The following is a 24979-nucleotide window of genomic DNA, read 5'->3' on the forward strand; positions in this document are numbered from 1 at the left end:
GCTCCGATTCCATCCAGCAGTGGGTGGCGTGAGGAGGGGAAGGCAGCCCACCCGGCAGCATCATTGAGAGAAGCAGAGTAGTTTATTGGGTCTGTGATGCCAGCCGGGGGTGGGAGGGCAGCTTTGTGTTTCCCACCCCGCAGGGCAGTGGGACCGGGCTCAGAATTGGACGTAGGACAAGACCACATCGCCATTGATTTCCAGCGTGTCGATCTTCTGGAACTCGCGGAAACGGTGGTTGTAGTCAAAGAGCGGCTGCCCGTTGGCGAAGACCTTGAAACGTCCATTCCCGCAGCGGATGGAGAGCTGTGGGGGGAGAACGGCCATGAGAAGGACCCACCGGGGACACCCGTGAAGGAGCCAATCCCTTATGGGACCAGGCAGCATGGCCTAGTGGAGACTGTGCTGCCAAAGAATCTCCATTAGTTGCTAACTGTATAGGGGCTATGACACACAGGCATGCAGTTCTGATGCCATCCAGCAGAGGGTGAACATTCTCTCTCTCTTGATCTCTGCTCTAGAAAAACCTGAGCTTGAGCTAAAGGAGAATCCCCATTAATTGTTAGCAGTATAGGGCATATGATACACATAAGAGCAGTTTGGATTCCATCCAGCAGGGGCAGCAGTACCTATTACGCACACATACCCCTACCTCCCCTTCCTCTTCCAAATGCCCCAGGACTTAAGTTAGCAGAGAATACCTATTAGCTGCTAGCTATATAGGGGCAATGACACACAGACTTGCAGTTCTTATGCCATCCAGCAGAAGGCATCAGACTGCATGAGTGTGCATGCATGCTGCTCCAGAAGACCGTGGGCTTGACCTAAGGGAGAATCCCCATTGGCTGCTAGCGGTATAGGGCGTATGCCACACAGATGAGCAGTTTACTCACATCGAAATACTGGCCAGGCTGGAAGGGGTTCTGAGGCAGGGCTCGTTCCTCTGCGCCCCACTGCCCGTTCAGGAGGCTGTTCCTGACCACCACCCTCTCGTTCAGGCGAGGGTTAATATGCAGGGCGATATCCTTGGAGTAGCCCATCTTAAAGTTGATGCAGAAGCTGGGGAGGCAGAGAACTGGTGAGGCTGGAGGGGGAGTGTGTGTGTGCGGGGGGGTCATCTGCTCTTGAGTGGGGTGTGGCTTTGGGGGAGAGGGGCAGGGCTGGACATACAAGCCTGTAGCCAGATACACAGGGCCATTGCACTTGGCTGGGAGAAGCCTAGTCTGTGCTAGAAAGCACGGCCTAAGGGTTGGAGCACAGGGCTGGGAGCCAGGACTATCCTCAGCTGTGGGAGGGGAGTGGGGTCTAGTGGTTGGAGCAGGGGAGGCTGGGAGCCGGGACTCTGGCTTCTATCCCCAGCTCTGGGAGGGGAGTGGTGTCTAGTGGTTGGAGCAGGGGGGCTGGGAGGGTTCTCTCCCCAGCTCTGAGAGGGGAGTGGGGTCTAGTGGTTAGAGCAGGGGGGGCTGGGAGCCGGGACTCCTGGGTTCTATCCCTGGTTCTGGGAGGGGAATGGGGTCTAGTGGTTAGAGCAGGGGGGCTGGGAGCCGGGACTCCTGGCTTCTATCCCCAGCTCTATGCTGATTCACCATGAGACCGGGGGCGGAGGGGAAGTCACTTCCCCCGGCTGGTGCCTCAGTTTCCCCTGCTGAAGGCAGTGCCGTGGCTGCATACCTCTTAGCGCCCTGCGGGACAAATCCTTTCACCACCACTGTCTTTTTGGACGTCAGCCCGCCTGGGAAGTTAGCCACATAGGGAACTTGCTGCAAGAGAATGGAGACCCCCGGCTAGAACTGTCTTGTCTAGAAGCGTCTCCGATGTGTTGCAGGGAGGGGGATTAATAGTGCAGTGCTAGGAGGCGCTGTGCGCCAGGGAGTGGGGCGCGAGGGGGGGGCGGGGAGGTCCTGCTACCAGCTTCATTCAGCGTGGCTCTTGGCCGCCTGGCACATTCCACCCCAGAGGTGGCTGCACTCCGGGGCTAGGGGAGGCGTTGCGGGAGAAAGCGTAAGGCGGGAGCAAAAGGGCAGAGCAAACCCCAAGTCTGCTGCGCTTACCGGGTGAAAGGAAGCGGGGCCAGCCATCATCTGTGGGGCAGAGAAATCCAGGAGTTATTCATCTGGTCAGCTGTGGTGTGGCCCAACCCTAAGGCCTTGGAGGTGTCTCTGTCCCTCCGGCCCACTGAACTGGCCGTCACCTGACGGCTCCTCTCTAGTTTTCCAGGAAATATCTGGCCTTTCCTTAGCTAAAATCCTCTCCTAGCCCAGCAGTTTCCAGTTGGATACAGAATCCGCCTCCACTTCCTGTCTTAAACTGCTGTGTAGAACTGCAGTGCAGCTGTTCAATGGTAGCTGCACCCCACCCCAGAGGTGGTCACATCTCCGTGCTGGATGAGGATTCCCTCTATAATCAGCTGCCACCTTCCATCCTAGAAGTGGCTGCATTTCAGTCATGGGGGACATGATCTCTGCATAAACAGCTGCTGTGCCATGCCCCAGTGGCGGCTGCATCTTGGCACTGGGTGACGGATCCCCATACACTCAGCTGCCACGTTCCACCCTAGAGGCGGCTGCATTTCAAGAGGGGGTGAGGTGATCTCTGTATAAGCAGCCGCCCCCGCCCCAGAGGGGCTGCATCTCGGCGCTGAGCTTTACAAACAGTGCTCAGGAATACGAGGGTGTTTATCAGGGAATTTTCTCCCCCCGGGCTGCAGTGTACTTACTGGCAGGCTTGTGGCTGGCGGAGGCATATTCGACTGCATGCCCTGAAAGACACAGACAATATAAGGGTGGGGGGGTTACAGGGGCTGAGGCTGCAGGGTTGGCATGGCTCTCCTTAGAGCAGCCTGGGCGAGCTGAGATTGTGGGGCTGATCCAGGGAGAAGTGGGGCCCGGGATCCTGGCTAGAGGGGCCCATGGGATCCCTGCTCCCCAGGGGAAGTGGCTGCTAAGACAGAGGGAAGGTCCCTGTGACTCTTTGTGGGGGGGGGTGGGAAGGACCCCCTGTAGGACTCCCCCATCCCATGCCTTCTGGGGTCGTCACACTGCAGCAGGAGGCCCAGCGAAGCCTGGCTGGCTTGTGGGGTGGCGTGTAGCTGCAGTAATGGACTGGGTGCCCCCGGGTGCCCACCCTGAACTGGCATCTCCCCCAGCCCCGGGCATGTGGGTCTGGTGGGTACTTACATGCATCCCGGGCTGCGGGTGATACATCCCCTGCAGGAAGGAAATAAGTGTGACACTGGGCCCAGAGAGGGGAAAGGTATTGTCAATCCCGGACTCCTGGGTTCGCTCCCCAGCTCTGGGAGGGGATGGGGAGGCTAGTGGATGGAGCGGGCGGGAGGGGAAGCCTGGACACCTGGATTCTCTCCCAGCTCTGGTAGGGGAGCAGGATTTAGTGGATAGAGTAGGGGGAGCTGGGAACCAGGACTCCTGGCTTCTAGCCTAGCTCTGGGAGGAGAGTGGGGTCTAGGGGTTAGAGCGGGGAAGGAGGGCTGGGAGCCAGGACGCCTGAGTTCTCTCCCAGCTCTGGTATGGGAGCGGGGTCTAGTGTTGGGGGGGGCTGGGAGCCATGACTCCCAAGTGCTCTCCCAGCTCTGGGAGTGGAGTGGGGTCTAGTGGTTAAAGCGGGGGGTGGGCTGGAAGCCAGGACTCCTGGGTTCTATCCCCAGCTCTGGGAGGGGAGTGGGGTCTAGTGGTTACAGCAGGACACCTGGGTTCTATCCCCAGCCCTCCTACCATCCAAGCGCTCAGCATTTCCCCTGAACCAACCCCTGCGTTGGCAGTTTGGCTGCGGGGCCGGCGCTGTGCGTGAGCCTCCCAGTCCCACGTCTCCACCGCCCGCCCGTGCGCCCCCCCACCCCCCAGTCACTCACCCCGCCCCCCATCGTGCCCCCTCCCATGACGTTGAGCGACTGCAGCTCGAGGTCCCCGTCCACGTCGACGACCTGCACACGCTCGGGCGGGATGCGGTGCCGGAACTCGTAGCAGGGGGCCCCGTTCACCATGATCTGGGGTGGGAGACAGGCAGTGTCAGGATCTGCCCCCCCCCCCATGGAGCAGGCAGGGGGTGGCAGGAAATTGGGGTGAGGCCTCCTGGCCCCCCATGTTAGAGAGCAGGTGTTGGGATGTTTGGGGAGGGGGAACAATTCCCCTTTCAAAGCCCCCCACCCAGATGGGGGAGAAGGTGTCACCCCCCACCCCTTTCCCCAGGCCATTGGGGAGCAGCCGCCAGCCCCCCCATCTGCCCCCGTCCTCTTGATCCAGTGGGACCCACCCTCCCCATGAGTTTCTCTCCACCCCCCCCCACATTTCCCCTGTCACAGATGGGGGACCCCCCCAATGACATATTATCCTTCTGCCCCCAGTTCAGAATGTGTCCATCCACGGTCCCTCATATCCCTTGTGCCCCCACCTGATCCCCACAGGCCCCCCATACCCCTTGTGGCCCCCACCTGCCTCCCACAGACCCCCCATATCCCTTGTGGCCCCCTGTAGGCCCCCCCACATCCCTTGTGTCCCCAGCTGCCCCCCACAGGCCACCCATATCCCTTGTGTCTCCCCACAGGCCCTCCCCATATCCCTTGTAGCCCCCACCTGCCCCCCACAGTTCCCCCCATATCCCTTGTGGGCCCCCATATCCCTTGTGGCCCCCACCTGCCCCCCACAGCCCCCCCAATATCCCTCATGCCCCTCCCCCATACCCCCCCTACCCGGTAGCCCTCGGGAGTGATGCTGAAGACCATCTCGAAGTGCTGCCCCTTGCGGAAAGGCATCTCGTGCTTGTATTCCTCCTTGGCCCACTTGCCGTGCTGGAAGCTGTTGAAGACGATCTTGTCCCCGCTGTCGAACCGGGGGTTGAAGTGCAGGGCGATGTCGGCCCCCTTCGCTGGGCCACAGGAGAAATTCACGCGGAACCTGGGGTGCAGGTGGGGGCGGTGAGCGAGCTGCAGGGGGCTGGGGGAGTCTGGCCCAGGCCTAGGCTGTGTTGTGTGTGGGGGGAGGTTTCTTGCTATCAATACCTGCCCGGGATGCGGAGGTGGGGGGGCAGTAAAGGGCAGAGCAGGAAAATTGCAGCTGGAAATTCAGAAGGTTTCTAGCTATCTAGCTGCACCACTGACCCCTCCTGGGTGGACTCGGGGCTGCTGATCTGTGTGTCATAGGCCCTATACTGCGGATGGGCATTTCATTAATGGGTGCTGGATAGCAGAGGCTGCGGGTCAGGATTGAGGGCACCAGCAGAACTGGTGGGGGGGGGATCTTGGGGCTGGGATAGCAGGGGCTGTGGGTTGGGAATGAGGGGCACTGGCAGAGCTGTGTGTGGGGAGGCCGGGGGTCGGGAATGAGGAGCACTGGCAGAGCTGTATGCGGGGAGGCCGGGGCTCAGGAATGAGGGGCACTGGGTGCGGGGGGTGGGGGCTGAGTTCTTGTTCCCATGAGGGGAGGAGCTCGCTCTCTTGTAAAGGAGGGGCAGTCGCAGCAAGGAGGGGGTCCAGGGACCCCCTGCCCAAAGAGGGAATGGGGCAGCGTTGTGAGGCGAATGCCCCCAGCCAGGGGCCGGTAGCCAGCTCTAACTAGCCCGCAGCAGCTCGATCGGGCCTGGGGGTGACTTTCTGGAGTTGCCATGACAATGGCTTTGGTCTGGGAGGTGTTACACCTCTCCCCACGCCCCCCCATCCCCTGGTGTAGGGGCGTGTCAGGTGTACACACTGCACTCCCTGGTGCAGCTCCCCTTTCACTCCGTCCCTCCCCCTGCTCGGCTGGGAGCTCGGCCCTTTGCCCCACATTTTTCCTGTGCACGCCTGGGGCTCCAGGCTCTGGCAGCAGGTTCTTGTTTCTCTGTTTTAATCAGCCACAAGCCCAAGGTCGTCACCCTCGTTAAACATCCCACGGTGCTTTATGCCACAGCCTGGCCAAACTGGACCCATCTGCCGCTCGAGATCCCCTCCGCTGGGTGACTCTGCGCCGTACTGTGTCCCAAACGCCTGGGCCATGTGGCTGTTAAACACCTTCCACCCCAGAGACGGCTGCATCTCAGCACCAGGCAAGGGGTCCATGTATAACCAGCCCCTGTGCCCCACCCCAGAGGCGGCTGCATCCCAGCACTGGGGGAGGGAACCCTCTTTAACCAGCCCTCGCGCCCCACATGAGCCCAGCTGTCCCCCTCCCTTCCCCCGCCCCCCGCCCAATGTGTTACCGCTTGGTGTGATGGGGCACCGTGCCCTGGACATAGATGGACATCCCGGGCCGCAGCCCCCCGGCGATGGGGGCGGCATGAGGGAGGGGCTGAGAGATGGGGAGAGAGAGAGATGATGCTGAGGGGGGAATTGACCAGTGACATTCCCGACCCCATAGACACACAGCATGGGTGCCAGCCCCCACCCCACCCCCTTTAGCAATGCCAGGGGATCCCCCTGCTACCGTCCAGCCTCGCCTCCCCCCGAGTTGCTCCCCTGGGGCTGGGATCTGGCCAGAAGCCCTTTGGGAACCAAGCTGGGGCTCTAGGCCGCAGCAGGGGTGGGGAAACTGATCACTTTGCAGGAGCAGTCTGGTGCTCCTCGGCTGGCAGCATTCCCCCACCCCAAACCATCTGCAGGGGGACACACCCCAGCCTGCAACCCCGGCCTTTCCCAAGGCTGATTCTAATTAGCGGGCGTCTGTACCTCCCTTTGGGATCCTCGGGGAAAGGAGCCGCTAGGGCCCGTGCGTTAATTATTAATTGATCCCATCCGCACAGGTGAACTGGGTGGGACCGCCCAGGGCTCCGGCTGGGCTGGTATCGCTGGAGCCGAGAAACACGCAGGGGATCAGGCGGGTTCCCCACCCCCGTGACCTGTGCCCCACCCTCACCTCCCTCACCCCTGGGCCCTTAGCCAGCTGCCTTCCGGAGCGACTCCCCCAGGTCCAGGGGTAAAAGTCGACTGGCTGGCGGGGACAGGATCCGAGCGGAGCCGGTGCCCGTGGGCAGGCTGCGGGGATCTCTGTGTTTTGGTGAGCTGAGCAGCATTTCCCCGGGGGGGGGGTTGGGGGAGACTAAGACGTTCCCACCCCAGCCCCACACTGCAGTTTGTCTGCCCCAGTGTCCTTATCCCCACAGTGGCTGGAATACACTCCAGCCCCTCTGTTTGTTTTTGCCATGGCGGCATCGGCTCTCGGGCAGGAACCAATGCCAGCTGCCCGTGCCTGCAGGCCGCGCTCTGTCGGCATCTCGGAGTGGGGTCTTAGTTACACATCAGTTTGGGGGAGCTTCGCATGGTGTAACTGACCCCCCACGAGATGGGGCTGGCAACTAACCAGAGTGCCAGATGAGGGGTGTCATCCCTGAGTGGGGGAGCAGAATCAGGCCCCTGCTCGCCGCCAGCCGGCCTGGGAACTTTCCAGCGTCGACAACCAGGTGACCCCGAGGCCCAGCCATGCATTACAGGGCTGGTGGGGGGGAAGGTGGGGGTGTCAGCTGGAGCTAGCCGATGGGGAGGGCTGTCTTGCTGGATATCGGCAGCCACCGTCCATCCAGGGGCCAGCTGGGTGTAAATCGGCAGCAGCTCCACCAGCTGTGGCGACGCCACTGGATTTGTGCCGGGTGTAACGGAGAGCACAGTTATTTAGGTGCCCAACGCCCATGGGTTTCAGAGCAATGCCCGGGGTGTGTGATGCTTACCGGGTTATAGACGGGCTGGTAGCCGGGTGCAGGAACGTAGGCCATCGAGGCGCTGGGGGAATCTCTCTGTGCAGCGAATGGGCAGGACGGGGCACAGGGAATAGAGCAGGCGGAGGGCAGGGGGTTTATAGGACTGGACTGGGAGGCGGGGCAGCCATGCCACTCGGCCAGCCTCCGCCCATCGGCCCAGTCGAGGTATCACCCCCTGCCCGGCCACACCCAGCTCAGTGGAAAATCCCCATTGCCAGTGGAAATGGCAAAGCCAAACTGATGAGGATCTAGTGGTTGAAGCTGGGGGTGGGGAGGGGGAGGGCTGGGAGGCAGGACTCCTGGGTCCTATTCCTAGTCTGGTAGGAGATGGAGGTACAGTGGGTTAAGGCAAAAGGGGATGAGAGTCCAGACTCCTGGGGCCCATCCCTGGCTCTGGTAGGAGAGTGGGGACTAGTGGTTAAAGCAGGATGGGGGCTGGAACCAGGACTCGTGGGTTCTATTCTGGAGTGGCTCACCCCACAACGTGCTTAGAGCAGAGACCCCGTCCAGTGTCACATGCGCTCTGTGACCATGGCTCTGAGCCTGTCAGTTTCCCTTCGAGCTCCTGGTGACACCTCCTTTGTGGTGGCAGGGTGCTGGGCCCCTGCAGGGTGGGGTGGGGATTAAATTCGTACCCACATCCCGCTCAGGGTGCAGGAAAGGTGAGAGCAATGCTGGGCTGACCGGGACCCACCACGAAAAATACCAAACAGGCCTGTAATGTCGAACCTGCGTTACTGTTAGTGCCTGAACTGTGCACCAGCCAGAATGGCAGGGAGTGGGGTCTAGTGGATAGAGTGGGGGCAGGCTGGGAGCAGGATTCCTGGGTTCTCTCCCCAGCTCTGGGAGGGGAGTGGGGTCTAGTGGTTAGAGGCGGGGGGGGTGCTGGGAGCCAGGACGCCTGGGTTCTCTCCCCAGCTCTGCCACAATCCTTGCTCACAGATTTTCCATTGACCCAACCCCAGGGCTGACAGCTTAGATGCGAGAGGTGGCACTGGGCAGGACTCTGCCGCCTTCCCCCTTGACTTAGGGGGTTTCCAACCTTTCAGGAGTGTCCTGGACTCTCCAGGAATTAAAAGATTCACCGTTAATGTCATGTGACCAGCCCTCCAGGAACACGTCCAGCTAAACTTGGCAGCCCTGCTTTGGGCCGATCTCTTTCCCTCTCCATGCCCACGTTTCTCCCCTAGCATGAGAGCAGCTGATCCCATGGTCGGGGCACTGGGAGCTTAGGAAAGGCAGAGGGCCGGGTGCTGGGCGGCATGTCCAGCGGCGGCGAAGGCCCAGCCATCATTGGAGCCAGCACATGGGTAGCGGGCGACCTGGATTGGATCTGGGGTGCTGGCACAAGGCAGGCGAGTTGGGTCTGGGGGAGCAGAGGAGACGTGCTGTAGACTACGGGGAAGGAGGGCTGGGCGTGTCGCCTCCCTGTGTCCTTTCCCCCAGGAGGTGCAGCTCTCCAAAGCGCCGTGCCCAGATGACAGATGGGTGCCGGCCCGGGGCTGTGTTTGCTGACGAGGGGAGCGTCCCTGCCTGACCGTGGGCAGCTGGCTCAGCGTGGCAGAAAGCAAACAGTGGGCCCCATGGACTGGTGCCTTTGGCCCAGCTGTGCCTGGGGGGTGGAGGGGGCAGCAGGCAGGGGAGGGAATGGCTTCCTCATTGCTAAGCATTGTGGCTGGGCCCCTCGACTCTGGTGCAGCCGCACCCTGTGCGTGAGGGAGGCTGTGACATTGGTGTTTCAGAGTCCGTGGTTACCAGGAGGCCAGATCCCGGGCCCTGCCTGCTCCCCCACGGAGCCAGTTCCCCTGAGTTGCGCTGGGATGTGCACGCTCTGCTCAGACTGGGGCAGGCTGAGCATAGGGCTGGGAGCCAGGAACCCCAGCTGTCCTGTGCCAGGTCCCTAAGGGGTGATGTTCTTACGGGCATCGGCACTGGTGTTATGGCAGCACTTGGAACCTGCCCTTCCCACAATGCGGCTTCATTGGGCCGGGCGCCGCAAAGACCCAGAGTGAGAGGCGGGGGTCAGGTCTGGTGTTAGGAGTGTAGTGCTTATTAGGTGTATTACGGTAGCAGGTGAGCTCCAGGCCCCATTGCGTGCCCAGTCTGAATAATTAGCAACGGGGAGGGGAAACTGAGGCACCAAGAGATGTGACTTGCCCAAGGCACGAATAGAACTCAGGTGTCCGGACTCCCAGTGCTGCTGCCATGTGGCCACTTGGGGGAGAAGGGGAGAAGACCAGGGCCCTGGATCACGTTTAGCCCGATCACGAAGGGTGGCACAGGTCAGCGTCTCTTCCAAGGGCAAGCACCGAGCCTTCCCCAGCCCCAGGGGCAGATGGGATGCTGCCGCTAAGCTGCCTCACGCCAGCCCAGGCCTTGCCCGTGCCCGAGGAAGTTCAGCCCCGGGTCGCACGGTGTCACCTTGGAAGGAGGGTGTCCCCCAGGCAGCGAACCCGATGGTCCTTCGTCTTCACTGCTGTTTGCTCAGCCTGCAGGATTGCGCCACGCAGCCTGTTCAGTGGGCCAGAGGACAGGCCAACAGAGGTGGGGCGGTTGGAAGAGCCAGCGCCCCTTGGCTCTGTGCCCCATCCCCTCCCCACCCAGAGCTCTCCCAGGAGTTGGGTTTTATGGGCCCATTGCTACCCTCCCACTCAATGTATGGAGCAATGTTCAAAGCTGAACAGGGCAGGGTAGGCAGGTGTGCCCAGGCTGGGGGTAGAAACGACAGCTTAGCGTGCTGGCATCGTCTCTTACCGGCCTCGGCTACATGCGTGAGCGTCGCCACCGAGAATGTTTTCAGCTGCAAAAATGCAGATTTGGCAACCACGGAATTCGGGTGGGTTTTGCCAGAGGGGTCGGGGTGAAACCCCCCCCCAACCCCACAAAACGCCAGCGAATCGCTTTGATTTGCCCCGTTTAAAACAAGCAAACCAGCCCCCTCCCCGCACACACTTTGAAAAGGAGGAAAAAAACCCTCAGTGTTTTTGGTGCCCTGAAATGAAGCTTTTTAAAGCTTTTCAATGCCGCAAAATGTCAAAGCAACGCCAAGGAGAAAACAGAGCTGTGCCAGCTGCTGCCATCACTGTGCATGGGGCCACTGCCAGCCTGGCTGGCTGGTGGGTGCTGCCGAGGGGACTTCAGCACCACTGGGAGCAAGGGAGGGCTCCGTGCCGACGGGCAGCAGGTGCATCACACATACAAGGCTCCCCAGCGCTGGTCTCGCCGTCCTAGTCGCTACAGGGTGTCTCCTAAGGTCTCTGCTGAACGCCTGGGGCAGAATGCGAAGCACAGCGTTGGTACGATTCGCGGCTGCAGGTCTGGCACTAAAAGGGGCGCACGGACACCTGGCAGGCCCCCTTCTCGCTCCTAGGCAGTTCATGTGCCCGTTTCACAGCCGTCACCCACTGACAGATGAAACAGAGTGCTACTCGGGGGCCTTTGGTCCTGGGAAAACACCCAAAACCGCAGGGAGTAAAGACAATGAACGTCTGGAGCCATAGCTGTGGAGGGGTGCAGCAGTTCCCCCGTTATCCTTCACCCAGGCTGGTTACAGGGTCTGTTTCGTGAAAGGGGGCCACGCCCAGGCTCGGCTGACAGGTGGAAGGACCGTGGGTGGAGGAGCCGGGGTTAGGATGGTGACTTACTGGCTGCTGAAGCTGCGTGTTAAATAAACGTGGCCTTGTTTTCACTACACCCCCTCACGGCAGTGCGTGTGTTCAGGGGCACGGGCTTCGACGGTGTAACGAACAAGCGGTGGGGATGGTAGGGCTGAGCAGCCCGGGACTGGGTGCTCCAGGGAGATGTTGAGAGGTTGCAAAGTGCCCATCTCTGGCCAGGGGGAGGGAAAGAGCTTGTGTGGCCCCTGGAGGCAGGGGGCTGAGCCCTGGCAATGACCCACATGGCTCCCTCATGCTAAGGGGATGCAGCAAACCCCCTTTCCCCTGTTGGGCTCCCCACCCAGCAGCCCCCCGCTTTAGCTCTGGGGCCTGAGCCAGCAGCAAGGGGGCAGACAGCACCTGCTGTATGGCCAAGCCCAGGGCAGAGTAAGCCCCACTGTTCCCCGGGGGCTCATGCCCCCCCCCTGTGCCCCCTCCTAGGGGCAGCGTCGCTCACTCTGCATTTCAGCCTCCGCCAGCTGCCTGGTGTAGGCCTGAGAGTGCCGCTTTCCCCCTCCACCACCTGGGGGGCAGGAAGAGAAGGTGTCTCACCAGGCACCCCCCAGTAACATGGATAACGGCTACAGTGGCCACCCCTCCAGCGTGCTCCTTCCAGCAGCCCTCCTGGGGAGGCTACTCCCAGCCTTGGCCTCTGCCTCTTGCCACTTTCCAGCCACCCCCTGGGGCTCCTTTTCCCCATGTTCAAACCCTGGACGCCTCCCTCTGGGCCCCGCAGCTGCTCACGGCTGGGTGGGTGGCCCTGGCCCCACTGCTCAGCCCCAGACCTCATGCAGCAGACGACACGTTTGCTCGGGTTTCAGTTTATTAATAAACTCAGCTCTGGGCTGATCTCATTGGTGGCTTCTTCTGCTATGAAACGAGCTTTTGGGGCTAGCGCAGGCCCCAGGGCCTGACCCAGAAAGGGGGGGTCACACTAAAGGCACCGTGGCCTGAGTCTGATTGAGCAGCAGCTACATCTTGGAGTATACGACGTCCTTGGGGCTCTTCCTCTCCACGGCAGCCTGAGCAGACTTCACGAGGTCCTCAGTCTGCAGCATGCTCATGTTCCAGGTGGCCTGGGGGGAGGCAGGGCAGGTAAAGGGGGCAGGAGAGCCACTGAGGGGAGGGAAATGCACTGGGCCATTCACCTCTAGCCACAGGAGGCTGCAGGCAGAGTTCAGGGCTGCGGGTCGGGATTGAGGGGCACCAGCAGAACTGTGTGTGTGGGGAGCCCAGGGGGCTGGGGATTGGGAATGAAGGGCACCGGCAGAGCTGTGTGGGGGGAGCCTGGGGCTGGGATAGCAGGGGCTGGGGTTGGGAATGAGGGTCACTGGCAGAGCTGTGGGTGAGGAACCTGGGGGCTGGGAGTTGGGAATGAAGGACATCGGCAGAGCTGTGCCAGGGGAGCCCAGGGCTGGTATAGCAGGGGCTGCAGGTCGGGGTTGAGGGGCACTGGCAGAGCTGTGTGTGGGGAGCCCGGGGGCCAGGAATGAGGGGCACTGGCAGAGCTGTGTGTGGGGACCCCAGGGGGCTGTGGGTCAGGGATAGAGGGCAGCAGCTTGGTTGCTCACCATGTACCGCAGGCCCTCGGACACGGAGTGGTCCCTGGAGTAGATTAGGTTGACCTTGGTGCCCTGCACGGCCACAGGGCTCTTGCCAGCAATGTCGGCCGCCAGCTCGAAGGCGCCCTCCAGCATGGCCTGCTTGTCCTGGAAAACTCGGCTGGGGAGAGGGGAGGAGCCATGTGAAGCTAAGGGGGGCGCCCCGACTCCCAGAATTGGGACACCACTTTGAGGATGGGATAGAACCAGTTCGCAGCAGTGGGGTCTCCAGCCAGCCGCAGTGCACATCACGATAGGGGATGTGGCCCACACCCCTCCCAGTGGCTCTACCCCACAGACCCATGCAGTGGGAGAAGGAAGCCATCAGCCTGCATGGGCCTCTCTGCTCTCCTCACACGCTCAGGAATGGGGACGCCTCGGTTCTATCCCCAGCTCTGGCGGGGGAGCCAGGACTCCTGGGTCTCCTCCCAAAACAGCCACAGACTTAGAAGTTTAGGAGAAACCCCTCAAGCCCTCTCTGTGCCTCCCTTTAGCCAGCTGTGTGTTGGCAGCACAGGCTGCTTCACCTCTGGAAGGGGGGGGGCATTCGCTCCCCTGGGTAACATGCTCATGGGTCAGCTACCTGACCAGGCCGCTGCTCTCAGCTTCTGGAGCCATCATCTTGCGGGCGGTGAAGGCCAGTTCATTCACCAGGCTGGGGAGGGAGAGCACAGGGACAGGTGTGGGCATGACACAGACACACACACACACAACCCCTCGGGGAGAGACTGCACCTTGCCAGCTATGCTGTACAGATCCCTCCTCCACATCTCCCCTCTCCCTCTGCCAGCACAGCCAGCCTGCGGCCCTGCCCTGCCGGAAACACAGCTACTCCCTGACACCCAGCCAGCTTCCGGGGCGCTGGGCGACCAGTGGGGAGTACTAGGTGAGGGAGAATGGATCCTAAATCCACTTGCTCTTCAGCTGGGCTGGAGCTCCCTGCAGTCTCTCTAAGCACCACAGACCTTGGGCTGTTCCCACTCCCCTCCCCAGCAAGGTCCCGTGGGCAGAGGCCACAGGGTGATGCATGAGCCAGCCCAGAATGCGGCAATTCAATCCAAGGAGCATGGCCAGGCAGAGGCAGCGATGCTCAAATTGCAAGGCAAAGATGGGGTCAAAGGTGGAATCGACTCTCCACGATGGGGGGCTGTGGCGGGACCTGGGGTGAGGGAGGACAGGGCCCGGAGAAGTGTGAAAGGGGCATTTTTCCAGGCGCTGATGCTCAGATTCTGTGGCACCCAACTGAATCCCCAGGGTCGTTGGCCTACCATGGATCCGCCAGCTCCCAGTCAACTGATTGCCCCTTTTAATGGGGCTGGGGAGAATCCAGGCTCCAACCTGTCCCCACGTTTGAAACTGGCCACAGGTACATACCTCTGGTTCCCGATGATCCTGGGCAAGCGCTGCAGCGTGCCCACGTCTGCCGCCAGCCCGACATCCACCTCCTGCAAGGGGGGAGAGAAGGGCAGGGCTCAGACACCCTCCTGCCTAGACGCGAAGCAGAAGGGGCATCAGTTCACTGGGCCACACGAAACACAAGGGAGCTGGTGTGTGTGTGACTGTGAGAGAGAGAGAGAGCGCAACCATGATCCGCGGGGAAACAGCCCTGGCTACACAATGGCAGCAGGGACGGAACCCAGGTCTTAAACCACGAACCTCTCCTGTCTCAGCTAAAAAACCCAGCTGTGCTGGCCAGGGCTGCAGAAGGCACTGTATGTGGGCCACCACTAGAGGAAGCCACATGGAGCTGAGGTAAGGAAGGTGGCTGTAGCAATTGTTGCCGAGGGAATGGCATGTTTGCCAGTCAATCACTCTGCTTCTATCAGCCACTCTCTTTTTGCTTTTGACAACATAAACTCTTCCCAGCAGCGACTGTCTTGCTATACCTGTCCAGCACCTGCTACCACAATCCTGTGATGGACTGAAAAGTGGGTTACGATTGTGATCTGTTACTGTGAATGCTCTGGGGTTTTCTTGGTCCTGCTGGCAGGCCAGGGGGGCACTGTAAGAAAACGGGAGATCAGACTGAGTCAGCAAAGAGTCAGCTCACAGTAAACTAGGGTGAGCTGAGTCCCTCTGCCTCAGACAGCAGCCTGCTTTGTCTTGCTCTGGTTTGGGGCGCTGGTGTGTTAGGATTGTAGATTCTAAGCAATAAAGTTATGCAGCAACCTTTCAGTGAGAGTACTGTGTGTTTTCACCTAACTTGTGTGTGTGTGTATGTGACTAACATAACTCTAATGCATCGTCACCAAGCCAGAGTTGACATAAATGGATTCTCTGGGCTATTAGTTTAGGCTCTCAGCATATTCAGGCATCAGTACAAATCCCAAAGGCGTTCTGCAGAACCGTGAAAGGCAACTGTGACTCAGGGATCTCTTGATGCCGCCTGCCACAGGGGTACATAAGGGTATAGGGAGCCCATGAGTTCACCAAAAGGGTCATGTAAGACCTCTACTGAAGACCTGCGTCAAGCTGGTCATTGTAATCACTGCAAAATTTAAGTAAAGAAAATAGTGAAGATATACATATATGCTGAAAATTCTGTTCTTTAGGGCTGTAGTTGAAAGTGGGTCACTCAAAGGTAGTGTGCCTTGAGACAAACGCCTCCAGGCAGGGGATGGGAGACCCTTCTCTCACTGCGTGTCATACAATAGGTGTCTATTAGCATGCCAGTGCCCGTAAAGAGCCGTAAAAGACATCAGAAGGAAATTAACAAGAAGAGCTAAACAGCGGGGGAAGACAGGAGATGCCCTATTTTGAGGTGACCATCACAGGTCTGTTTCTGGTATTTTGGGGGTGCAGAGAGACAACCTGGCACCTTTCCCCTAGGAAGTAAACTTGCTGAAAACACTGGGGTTATGCTAACTTGTAGGAGACGGGGGGATGCCCTGTTAGCAAAGGGGAGGCTCTAAGGAGCGTTATGATTTTGTTTTATACGTAACCATTTGTTTCCAATCTTCTCACTTGCTAGTACTTGAATCTCTGTTTGACAATAAACTTATTCACACTCTACATAACTGCATTGAGTCTCACAAGCTGGCGTGTATTTTTCTTTTAGGAATAGTGGATCTGAGAGTTCTCTACAGCAGGGGCTGGGCACTCCAGAGGGATGATCCAAGGGCTCATGAGTCAGTGTGTGCCTCTCACTACCTGTACAGGGAGACCAGGGCCAGAGCCTGGTGGTTTCAGGGCGCTGATCCACAGCCCAGACTGCCTCTGAGGTGCCTGAAAACCCTGGATACCCCTGGGAAGCATCAAATGAGCTCAGATTCTGGAGGACAATGGCACAGCTGCATAAATGCCTTACATTCCACGGTGTGGAAAACACAAAGCAGTGCTGCTGGCACGTTACAAAGTAAGAGAGCCAGAAAAGCACAGTGCTGTCCCAGCATTCCCCAAAACATGCTTAAAAAGCCAGCAACAATCCAATTTCTGCCCTCAAATGAAGGGCAGCAAAGGGCCGGGGACATACCTTAACTTGGAACCATGCATCCTGGGTGCAATACCGGATATCACAGGCAGAGATCAGGTCTACACCTGCAAAGGGAACCGACAGTTGTTCTGGTTCTGCCGTGACATTCCCATATCTCCACCCTTTCCGCTTTCCTGTCCTTGTTCTCCTCTCTCTGGTGCCAGGAGTCTCCAGGGAGGTTCAGACAAGGCTTCCCCTTGGGGAATCCCCTACATGGATGGATGCATAGCGCCCCCTAGTGCTGTGTGGGGTTCAATACTAACTGATTCATTGATATAACTGCCAGCTTTCTCCATCCCCCGATTCGATCCCTTGCCTTGCTGTGAGGCTGCCAACTAGTGTCAGTTCTGAGGGTAGTTTGGATGCCTCTCTGCTGGGAGTCGCACAGTCATCACACACTGGCTGCTGAACAGCCAGCGCCTTCGGTCCCTCGCGGCCTGTGCCAGTTTGGAAGCAGGGATCTAAGACGTGAAAGGGTCTGCAGCCTATTGCTGATTCCAGCCCATCTCACCCCCCTGAGGAGCCCCATTCCCAATCCGATGGGCCTCACCTCCCCCAATGCAGCCTCCGTGGACAGCGGCAATCACAGGCTTCGGACACTGGAAGAAAGCCAAAAGGATATTAATCAGAGGAGCCAAAGCAAATCAGCTGCTGCCCAGCTCAGAAACCCACTAATCATAGAATATCAGGGGTGGAAGGGACCTCAGGAGGTATCTAGTCCAACCCCCCATTCAAAGCAGGACCAACCCCAACTAAACCCCTAAATTTGGCCCCCTCAAGGATTGAGCTCACAACCCTGAGTTTAGCAGGCCAATGCTCAAACCACTGAGCTATCCCTCCAATCCAATGGTAGCTGGGACACTGGCTTGTTGGGGCTTCTAAGCCCTGCTCTGTCCAGATGGGCCAGGCTCTTGCTAACGTCCTGACTTCAGGGCTGACAGTGGGGCCATGAGAAGCTGGGGGCTGCAGGGAAGCCCCGATACAATGGGAGACGGGCAGGGAACACTCCCCCAAGGAGGGTTGATGCAGGGAGCTACAGTGCTAGCCAGGGGTCAGGGAGATAGTGCCAGGAAGATGCTTGGATGCAGTTCTTGGTGATCTCGGGGCATGTTGTTGTTATATGTATTACTGTACGGCCCATGAGCTCTAGTCATGAACCAGGCCCCATGGTGCTGTTTTTATGGCTATTAGGTATATTACGATAGCACCCAGGTGCCCCAGTCATGGCCCAGCCCCCACTGTGCCAGGTGCTGTATATTTCTATTACTACTGTATTAGGGGTATTACTGTAGCACTGCCCCTCCTTGTCACACTAATATCTTGGGATCAACACAGCTACAAAAACACTGTAAGCCACAAGTGATGACATTTAAGAATGTATTATACGATAACACTAAAGCAAGCATGCACAAAAGACTTTACAGCAGGGCCGGCTCTAGGCACCAGCGTCCCAAGCATGTGCTTGGGGCAGCATTTTTCAAGGGGCGGCACTCCGGCCCTTTTCTTCTTTTTTTTTTTGTGCTTGGGGTGGCAAAAAACCTGGAGCCAGCCCTGCTTTACAGCATCATAATTTGATATTTATACTTGCATTTTAAGATGAAATAACATTAAGGGGCAATTCATTTTGTTGAAGAAGTTGGTAAAGGGTTTTTTCTTAAGCTGTGCATGAAGCTTTCTGTAAATTGGGAGCTACCCTATTTATAATTAATTATTTAATATTAAATTTACTTTTTTTTGCTATTTAATTATTACATTCAAATATGTTATTGGCAATTAATAATATTATTTTAAATGATCATTCGCATCAATGCAAATTCTGCAGTTGCTAATATTTCAAACCATTTAAAAATTCCGCATACACCACTTGTTAAAATGAAAACATATTTACGATCATGACCCAAGGTTGTGGCTGGAGTCACGACTATTCATACTTTTTATTTACTCCTCCTAACAAGCTTAACTTTAGCTAGTCTGAAGCCTGAAGTTTAGGCTTTAAGGCCTGCTTTTTACTTGCATTTCATACACACATGATTAGCATAAGCAAACATTTCCCTCCTAGTCCACCCCAGGCAAGAACATCTTCCTGGCAGGACAGGTGCTTGTGTCCCTGCCGAACCTTCTCACCCTCTCCAGCACCGTGAAGCTCTCCTGATACTCCCTGATCTTCTTGCGCAGGTTCCACGCCTTGCGAGCCGTGTCCTCCCCTTCCACCATCACAAACGCGCTGCCCATCTCCATGAGGTCGATGCCTACGGCAGGGGGGTGAGGGCAGGAGGGAAATCACAGACACCCCTGCTTCAATCACAAGAATACTGATCGACCTCTCCATGGCCCTGCAGGCCAGATCTAGGGACCTGGACATTCAGCTGCTAAGACACTGATTGCTAATGGTGAGGTTGGGGCCCCCGGGGTCATGAAAGGCAGGGGGAGGGGACTCATGCCTGAGACTGATGTTGCTCCTACCTGTCCCACCCAGGGGAGATGCACTGAGACTAGCCCAGAATGGCTTCTACTAGCCCGGCCCAGAAAAGTCTTGCCAGCCCCACACAGGGGGAGGCGACGCTGAGACTGGCCCAGTGCAGCTCCTATGTCCAACAATGTCCACTGAAAGAACCTCTTGCATAGGGATTGGTCACTATCGCAACCCGGGAACTGGCCTCTGGCCGGCAGGGAACCCACCCCATCTCCATGATACATAAGCCGCTTGTCCGAGGCTCCCCCCGCGACCAGCACATTCAGGTTCCCTTACCGGCACTGAATAGCTTCCCGGCACCTGACACTACCACTGCGTGGCACTCTGAGTCCTGGGCGATCTTGTTAAAACACACCACCATCTCCCTGCAGGGATCAGAGCAACGGGAGATCAGCCGGCCTCTCTCTAGAGGAACAGTTACTTCAGCCATCCCAAAAAGTTACAAAAACTCTCACCCCTAATTCTTGAGAGCACCCCGATCACTCTCTAGGGGTGAACGGAGTTCAGATTCAGACCCATTGGCTGATCCAGACACCAGCCCCACTGGGCACCAGGCTGAGACCCAACCAGCTCCAACAAGTTTCAAGGCCAGTTCCCTGCCTGTTGGATATCACTTGGGGACGAGGCTCCTACAGTGCAAAGACAGTTGGCTTAGAGGAGACACATGGCACAGCACAAGTGCAAGAGAATCAAAACCACCTTTGATTTTGATCTCTTGGGTGGTTTGGGATCAGAGACAGGCTAAAACTGAGGAAGGACATGGAAACATCCCGGCTCAGGGTGAGGATTGTAAAGCATCAGCGACCCTAGCTAAGAACATCCTATTGGCAGCACCTCACCGGGAAACATGTTGTTTTAGAAGAGGGCTTTATAGGCCAGCTGTGCTGAAAAGGAATCTGTGGCAGAGGCAGGAATCAAACCCAGGTCTTCTGAGCCCCAGCCCCTAAACACAAACCTTCCTTTCACCAGACCTCTCCAGTTCACCAGGACTGCTCCCAGCCACTTCAGGAAATCAGCTGTGGTTTCTCCCAATACAGCTTCCTCCCATGACACATCCTCTCTTTCCAGGGTTTCTCAACCCGTAAGTTGCAACTCCAACTTGGGTGGCTCGAATGTGTCAAATGACCAGGCAGGAGACCCGTGGGTGGAGGGAGGGTGTCCTGCCCCCAGGGTGGGGTAGGAGGGTTGCACAGCTCACTGTGCATGCATCCCACAATGGCAGCTCCAGTCCCATGGGGCTGGCTAGGCACGGCTCCCCACTCCGAGCACTGTTACATGGTGCACATTGTTACAAGTTTGGCCTATCTAACCCTCCATCATGACACAGGCGTGGCTGGGCCAAACCTGAGTGGCGCTGCGTCCCCGTACCCCAGGTCGCCATGCTGGGAGCAGAGCCAAGCCAGCTCTTTGAGACAGGAGCCACTACTGTGGTACGCGTGGTGTACTTGGTACGTATCACATGGATTTGTATATTCTACAGCAAGGGTAAGAAATACGTAGTAAGCCAGATGTGTTTGGCTTATTATAGCACTACGGCTATTTACCGGGTTACAAAGCATCAAGATTTACATATCGGTCCTAATCCCAGAAAGGGTGAGAACCACTGCACTCCAGTGCTGCCCCACCCTGATGCTGTTACATTCGGTTCTGGGCTCACTGGGGCAGAAATCTGAGAGAGATTTGACCGATTTCACCCACCGCCTGGCAGAGCAACGTGTGCTGTCGACACCACAAGAACAACCACTAACTGGTTGCTTCTCTCTCCTTGCTTGTTTCTTGTTGTCCAGAGACACAATCTAGCCTCAGCATACGGGGATGGGGGGGGCGGTGCTAGGGGACCTCTCACAGGCCCCTCCACCAGTGTTTCTAGGATTACCTCCAGAACACTGTATTCATGGCGTTCCGTTTGTCTGGCCGGTTCAGCTCCACATGGAACACTTTCTCCCGCACCCGGGACACCTTCAGCGTCTCATAGCTGTGAGATGCATGGGGCTGCTCTGGGGTCGACGACATGGCTCTGAAGCTAAGCAGTGGCTGAATCTGAGCGGACAGCTCTGGGAAAAGAGAAACATGGCCTATTAACATCAGAGATCCCAGCACAGGAGAATTCCCTGTCAGGGGGGGTACTGGGCTACACGATTAAATGGGGCAGAGTTTGGTAAACATAAGAGGAGCAGTGTAGCCCAATGGATAGGGCACAGGAGACTCAGGACTCCTGGGTTCTATTATTGGCTCTGCCACAGACCTCAGGCACATCCCTTTCTCCCCATATCTGAGTTTCCTCTCCCACCCCTTGTCTATTTCATCGGTAAGCTCTGACACAGAGATTGTCTGCATATTGCACAGCACAAAGGGGCCTATGGGTACATTCAGCGCCCCTATTGACTGCTGTGGGAGCTCCTCTGGGCTTGGCCCTTTTGAAAGTCAGTGCCTGAGTCGGAATTTCACAGCCCAAATGATGGAACCCAAGTTACAGTGTCTCAGCCTGTTTTCTTTGCCACTCAAAGATTAAAGCTGGGTGCTGCCTCTAATGCTCCATGCCTCTTGGCAGAGGCAAGGGTTTGGAAGAATAATTAACCAGGGGGCTGCATGGAGATGGAGCGATAAGATACAGAGCACATAAGGAAGCTGGTGTTGTTTGAGAAAAGGAGGAGGGTGGGTTAAATTTTTCCAGGTGGTGCTTTTTAAAATCTTTCTCAAGGTGTGGAATTTATTACGCAATTTTATTTACACAGTGGTCCCCCTCCTCCATTTTTATCACAGAAAAAAATACCCAGACTTTTCTCCGTCCTTTGTAGAGGATCTCAAACCTGCACAACTCGAGCAGCTTTATTTATATGTAAGCGAGCAGACTGCTCTCCTGTTCATCTGCAGTGCCTTAATCCTCACCAACCAAGTGACGGGGAGCAATACCAGCTGCATTTTGCAAACTGGGGAAACTGAGGCATAAAGTGGGGAAGTGACTTGCAACATCTAGAAAGAAAACCCAGGAGTCCTAGCCCCATACCCCTCTCTATTCTAACCACTAGAACACACTCCCTCTCAGAGCTAAGAACTGAACCTGAGTCTCTACTCTCAGCCTCCCTGTTCTATCCATGAGACACCATTGTCCTCCCACAACCAGGTATAGAACCCAGGAATCCTGACTCCCACCTTTCCTGTTCTAACCATTAGGCACCACTCCCCTGCCAGAGCTGGGATAGAACCCAGGAGTCTTGACTCCTTGTCCTCCACTCTAACCATCCCTATCGGGATCATTTCTGTCACCTGGCAAGTCCCTTCCCCACTCTGCACCTCAGTTTTCTCAATTTTAGACCAAGGACACTGAGCTACTTCCCAGAGCTGTGAGGCTGAATTCCCTCGTGTCCACAAAGGGCTTTAGGATGTTTGGATGGAATGGGTAAGAAAAGGGAGACATAAAACCCCCTGAATATCCCGTGCATTCCTGGGACAATACTCAACGCTGCACGCCAGTACGGTGCTATCTGAGACACAACCTTTCCCCTAGTGTCCTTTGAACAGGCTTTTGGAGTCTGGCTCATAAATAGTATGTTCACATTGGGGGGGCGTGCGGGGGAGAGATGTTCAGAGCTGTTTGCACCCATAAGCAATTGGGCAACAGGTAACTCCTTGCCCAAGTCTTTCACTGGGGCCGAGCCTGGGTGCTCAGGCCACCCTGCTTCGCCTCCGTTTGCAAAATGTTTTCTCCAGAAAGATTCCACACACGTGCGCCCAGCAGAAGCCCTGGAAATTGGAGCAGATCCCAATTTAGCGATCTTCAGTAGTCCTGTGCCACCGCCGCCCTCCCTTACTGTAGCATCCGAGCACTGCCCAATCCTCCCGCGAGAGAGGGCACGGCTGGGCCAGTATTCCCATTGTACAGCTGGGAAAACCGAGGGCTTGTCTACTCTTGAAATGCTTCAGCAGCACAGCGCTTCGGCGTAGACATGACCGACCCCACTGGCGGCGGTTCTCCCATAGGCAGTCCGCCTTCCTGAGAGGCGGCCAGCGGAGGAATTATCTCCGTGGGGCGGCACAACTGCGATCCACGCCGACGCCCGCCGACTTATTTCGACGCCCGCCCGCCCGGGGCCGATCAACGCTTCGCCCCGCGGGTGCCTAGACCGCGTGCAGGCCACCGGGCGCGCAGCCCCGCTGCAACGACGCCCCGCTCCTGGGAGCCCGCTGGCCGCGCGCAGCAGGCCCCCCGCCTTGGGCAGCTGGGGAAACTGAGGCAGGGGACGGGGACCTGCGTCCCAGGCGCCCGCTGGCTCTGTAGGAGGCACCGCCCTGCTCCTGGAGCCCAGGGGCCTGCCCTGGGCACTGACGGGGGGGGCACAAGCTGCACAGGGATGGGGGGGCTGAAACTGGGGGGGGGCAGCCCCCGAGCCACGCCCAGGAGGGGGGTGACCCTGGGGCCCCCCCAGGAGAAGGGGGGGCTGGACGTGAGGGGGGGCTCGCCCCCCACGACTGACAAGGGGAGGGGTCAGCGGGTGCCTGTCCCTCACGTCTCCTCAGCAGCCCCCTCAGGACGGAGCCCGCAACCGCCGCCGCCATCGAAGCCTCTCGCGCCACGGCTCGAGCCCCGCCGTTGGTCACCTGACCCCGTAGCCACGCCCCCGCCGCCATTTTCACTAATGGCAGACCGAAGGAAAGATGGCGGCCGGTTCTCAGCCCCGCCCCCACCTTCCGCCATGACACCCGGCGAGGCGGAAGGGGGCCCGTCCGCCATGACACCTACAGAGGCGGAAGTGGTACCCAACAGCTGCTACAGAGGCACATGGGGGAGCTGAGTGGTGGCGGTGGAGCCACCGCAGCGTGGGAGGCCCATCTCCCCCCCCCTCGAGGGGGCCCAGCCACTACTCAGCTGATGCCCCCACCCCATCCCATCCCATCCCTCCCACTACTCAGCTGATGCCCCCACCCCATCCCATCCCTCCTGCCCCACCTAGCTCAGGAGAACCCAGCCTTTTTCAACCCCCCATAAACTCCCCACTTGTCTCCCCTTTCTGGGGGGCTTTTAAGTTTATTTTGGATGGCATCACACAGACCAAGAAGCATGGCGGGCCCCGGTTTCTGATGACTCCTGGCTGCAGTTGCTGAGCTGTTGGAAGTAAGGATTTACTCGTCACTGCCTCCATAAATCGCTGAGGACACAAAGATGCCTTCCACGAGCTGCTGTCTAGCTTCCCATGAACACACAAGGGGACAGCCTGCTTAATTAAAGGGCACAATATTAAACAGGTGTAATTGTGTATGGACACTTGGGGCAGTTTAATTTAAACCTGTTCCTAATTGTCTTAAATTAAACCAATTAAATGTCCCCCAGCAGACATTTAAAGTTAAAGGTGCAACTTTTTAAAAAAAAGTCATTTAATGAGGCAGCATGTTCTTGCATAGTCAAAGCTTTATAATGCCTGATAGACCATCTTGATTCATGGTTGTATTCTAAAATGCCAGTCACGCACATTGGAAGACATAATCCCAACTACATATACGCAATGATGGGATCCAAATTAGCTGTTTCCAGTTAAGAAAGGTTTTAGAATCATTGTGGATAGTTCTCTGAAAACATCCGCTCAATATGCAGCATCAGTCAAAGAAAGCTCACAGTGTTATGAACAATTAGGAAAGGGATAGAAAATAAGAAAATATATTACTACTGTATAAATCCCATACCTTGAATATTGCCTGCAGTTTGTCACCCCATCTCGAAAAAAAAATGATAGAATTAAAAGTAGTACAGAAATGGGTAACAAAAAACAATGGAGGAATGAATCAGCTTCCGTATGAGGAGAGATTAAAAAGACTGGCTGAGGGGGGATATGATAGAAGTCTAGAAAATCATCAATGGTATCACGAAAGTGAATTATTTATCCCTTCACATAGTACAAGAACCAGGACTTATGTAATAAAAAGAATAGGCAGCAGCTTCAAGTATTTTCTCCCACACCATCCGTAGAACCTGTTGCCAGGTGATGCTGTGAAGGCCAAAAGGATAAATGGGTTAAAAGAAGCATCAGTTAAGTTCATGGAGGATAGATCCATCACTGGCTGTTAGCCAAGATGTTCAGGGACACAACCAGCGTTCCCTCTGATT

At 57.2% G+C, this 24979-nt stretch overlaps 2 protein-coding genes across 6 annotated transcripts; both read right to left on the bottom strand.

The window, feature by feature from the left end:
* Positions 1-63: 63 nt before the first annotated feature.
* Positions 64-7729, bottom strand: LGALS4 (galectin 4). The gene is made up of 10 exons (XM_030544596.1): positions 7648-7729; positions 6187-6275; positions 4703-4907; positions 3866-4000; positions 3177-3206; positions 2717-2758; positions 2052-2081; positions 1672-1760; positions 894-1059; positions 64-306 (listed from the first exon to the last, which is right to left on the bottom strand). The coding sequence occupies exons 1-10, from the start codon at positions 7690-7692 to the stop codon at positions 160-162; spliced, it is 978 nt and encodes a 325-aa protein (XP_030400456.1). The 5' UTR covers positions 7693-7729; the 3' UTR covers positions 64-159.
* Positions 7730-12143: 4414 nt separating this feature from the next.
* On the bottom strand, positions 12144-23484 carry ECH1 (enoyl-CoA hydratase 1). 5 transcript variants are annotated; one of them, XM_030544591.1, is made up of 10 exons: positions 23388-23484; positions 20756-20933; positions 19156-19244; positions 18531-18655; positions 16957-17005; positions 16407-16471; positions 14309-14379; positions 13518-13589; positions 12905-13055; positions 12144-12409 (listed from the first exon to the last, which is right to left on the bottom strand). In XM_030544591.1, exons 1-10 carry the CDS (start codon positions 23434-23436, stop codon positions 12305-12307), a joined length of 954 nt encoding a protein of 317 aa, XP_030400451.1. In that variant the 5' UTR covers positions 23437-23484; the 3' UTR covers positions 12144-12304. The 5 variants fall into 5 exon arrangements, with proteins under 5 accessions (XP_030400451.1, XP_030400454.1, XP_030400450.1 ...); XM_030544594.1 differs by having other exon boundaries at positions 23355-23419; XM_030544590.1 differs by lacking the exon at positions 23388-23484 and adding an exon at positions 22692-22945.
* Between the last annotated feature and the right edge of the window lie 1495 nt (positions 23485-24979).

Source organism: Gopherus evgoodei, unplaced genomic scaffold, assembly GCF_007399415.2.
Source record: "Gopherus evgoodei ecotype Sinaloan lineage unplaced genomic scaffold, rGopEvg1_v1.p scaffold_34_arrow_ctg1, whole genome shotgun sequence".
Lineage (NCBI taxonomy): Eukaryota > Metazoa > Chordata > Testudines > Testudinidae > Gopherus > Gopherus evgoodei.

What these genes read in the sequence shown, in the direction of transcription:
- ECH1 (XM_030544590.1), bottom strand. Translation starts at nt 22,755, where the DNA reads ATGGGAATACTGGCCCAGCCGTGCCCTCTCTCGCGGGAGGATTGGGCA. An exon ending in ATGCATGGTTCCAAGTTAAG is followed by an intron (nt 14,380 to 16,406) that starts GTATGTCCCCGG and finishes CCCCCCTTGCAG; the next exon opens with GAGGTGGATGTCGGGCTGGC. An exon ending in AGGATCATCGGGAACCAGAG is followed by an intron (nt 13,590 to 14,308) that starts GTATGTACCTGT and finishes CTCCCTCCCCAG; the next exon opens with CCTGGTGAATGAACTGGCCT.
- LGALS4 (XM_030544596.1), bottom strand. Translation starts at nt 7,692, where the DNA reads ATGGCCTACGTTCCTGCACCCGGCTACCAGCCCGTCTATAACCCG. An exon ending in ACCCGCAGCCCGGGATGCAT is followed by an intron (nt 2,759 to 3,176) that starts GTAAGTACCCAC and finishes TGTGTCTTTCAG; the next exon opens with GGCATGCAGTCGAATATGCC. An exon ending in AGCCTGGCCAGTATTTCGAT is followed by an intron (nt 307 to 893) that starts GTGAGTAAACTG and finishes CTCCCCCCACAG; the next exon opens with CTCTCCATCCGCTGCGGGAA.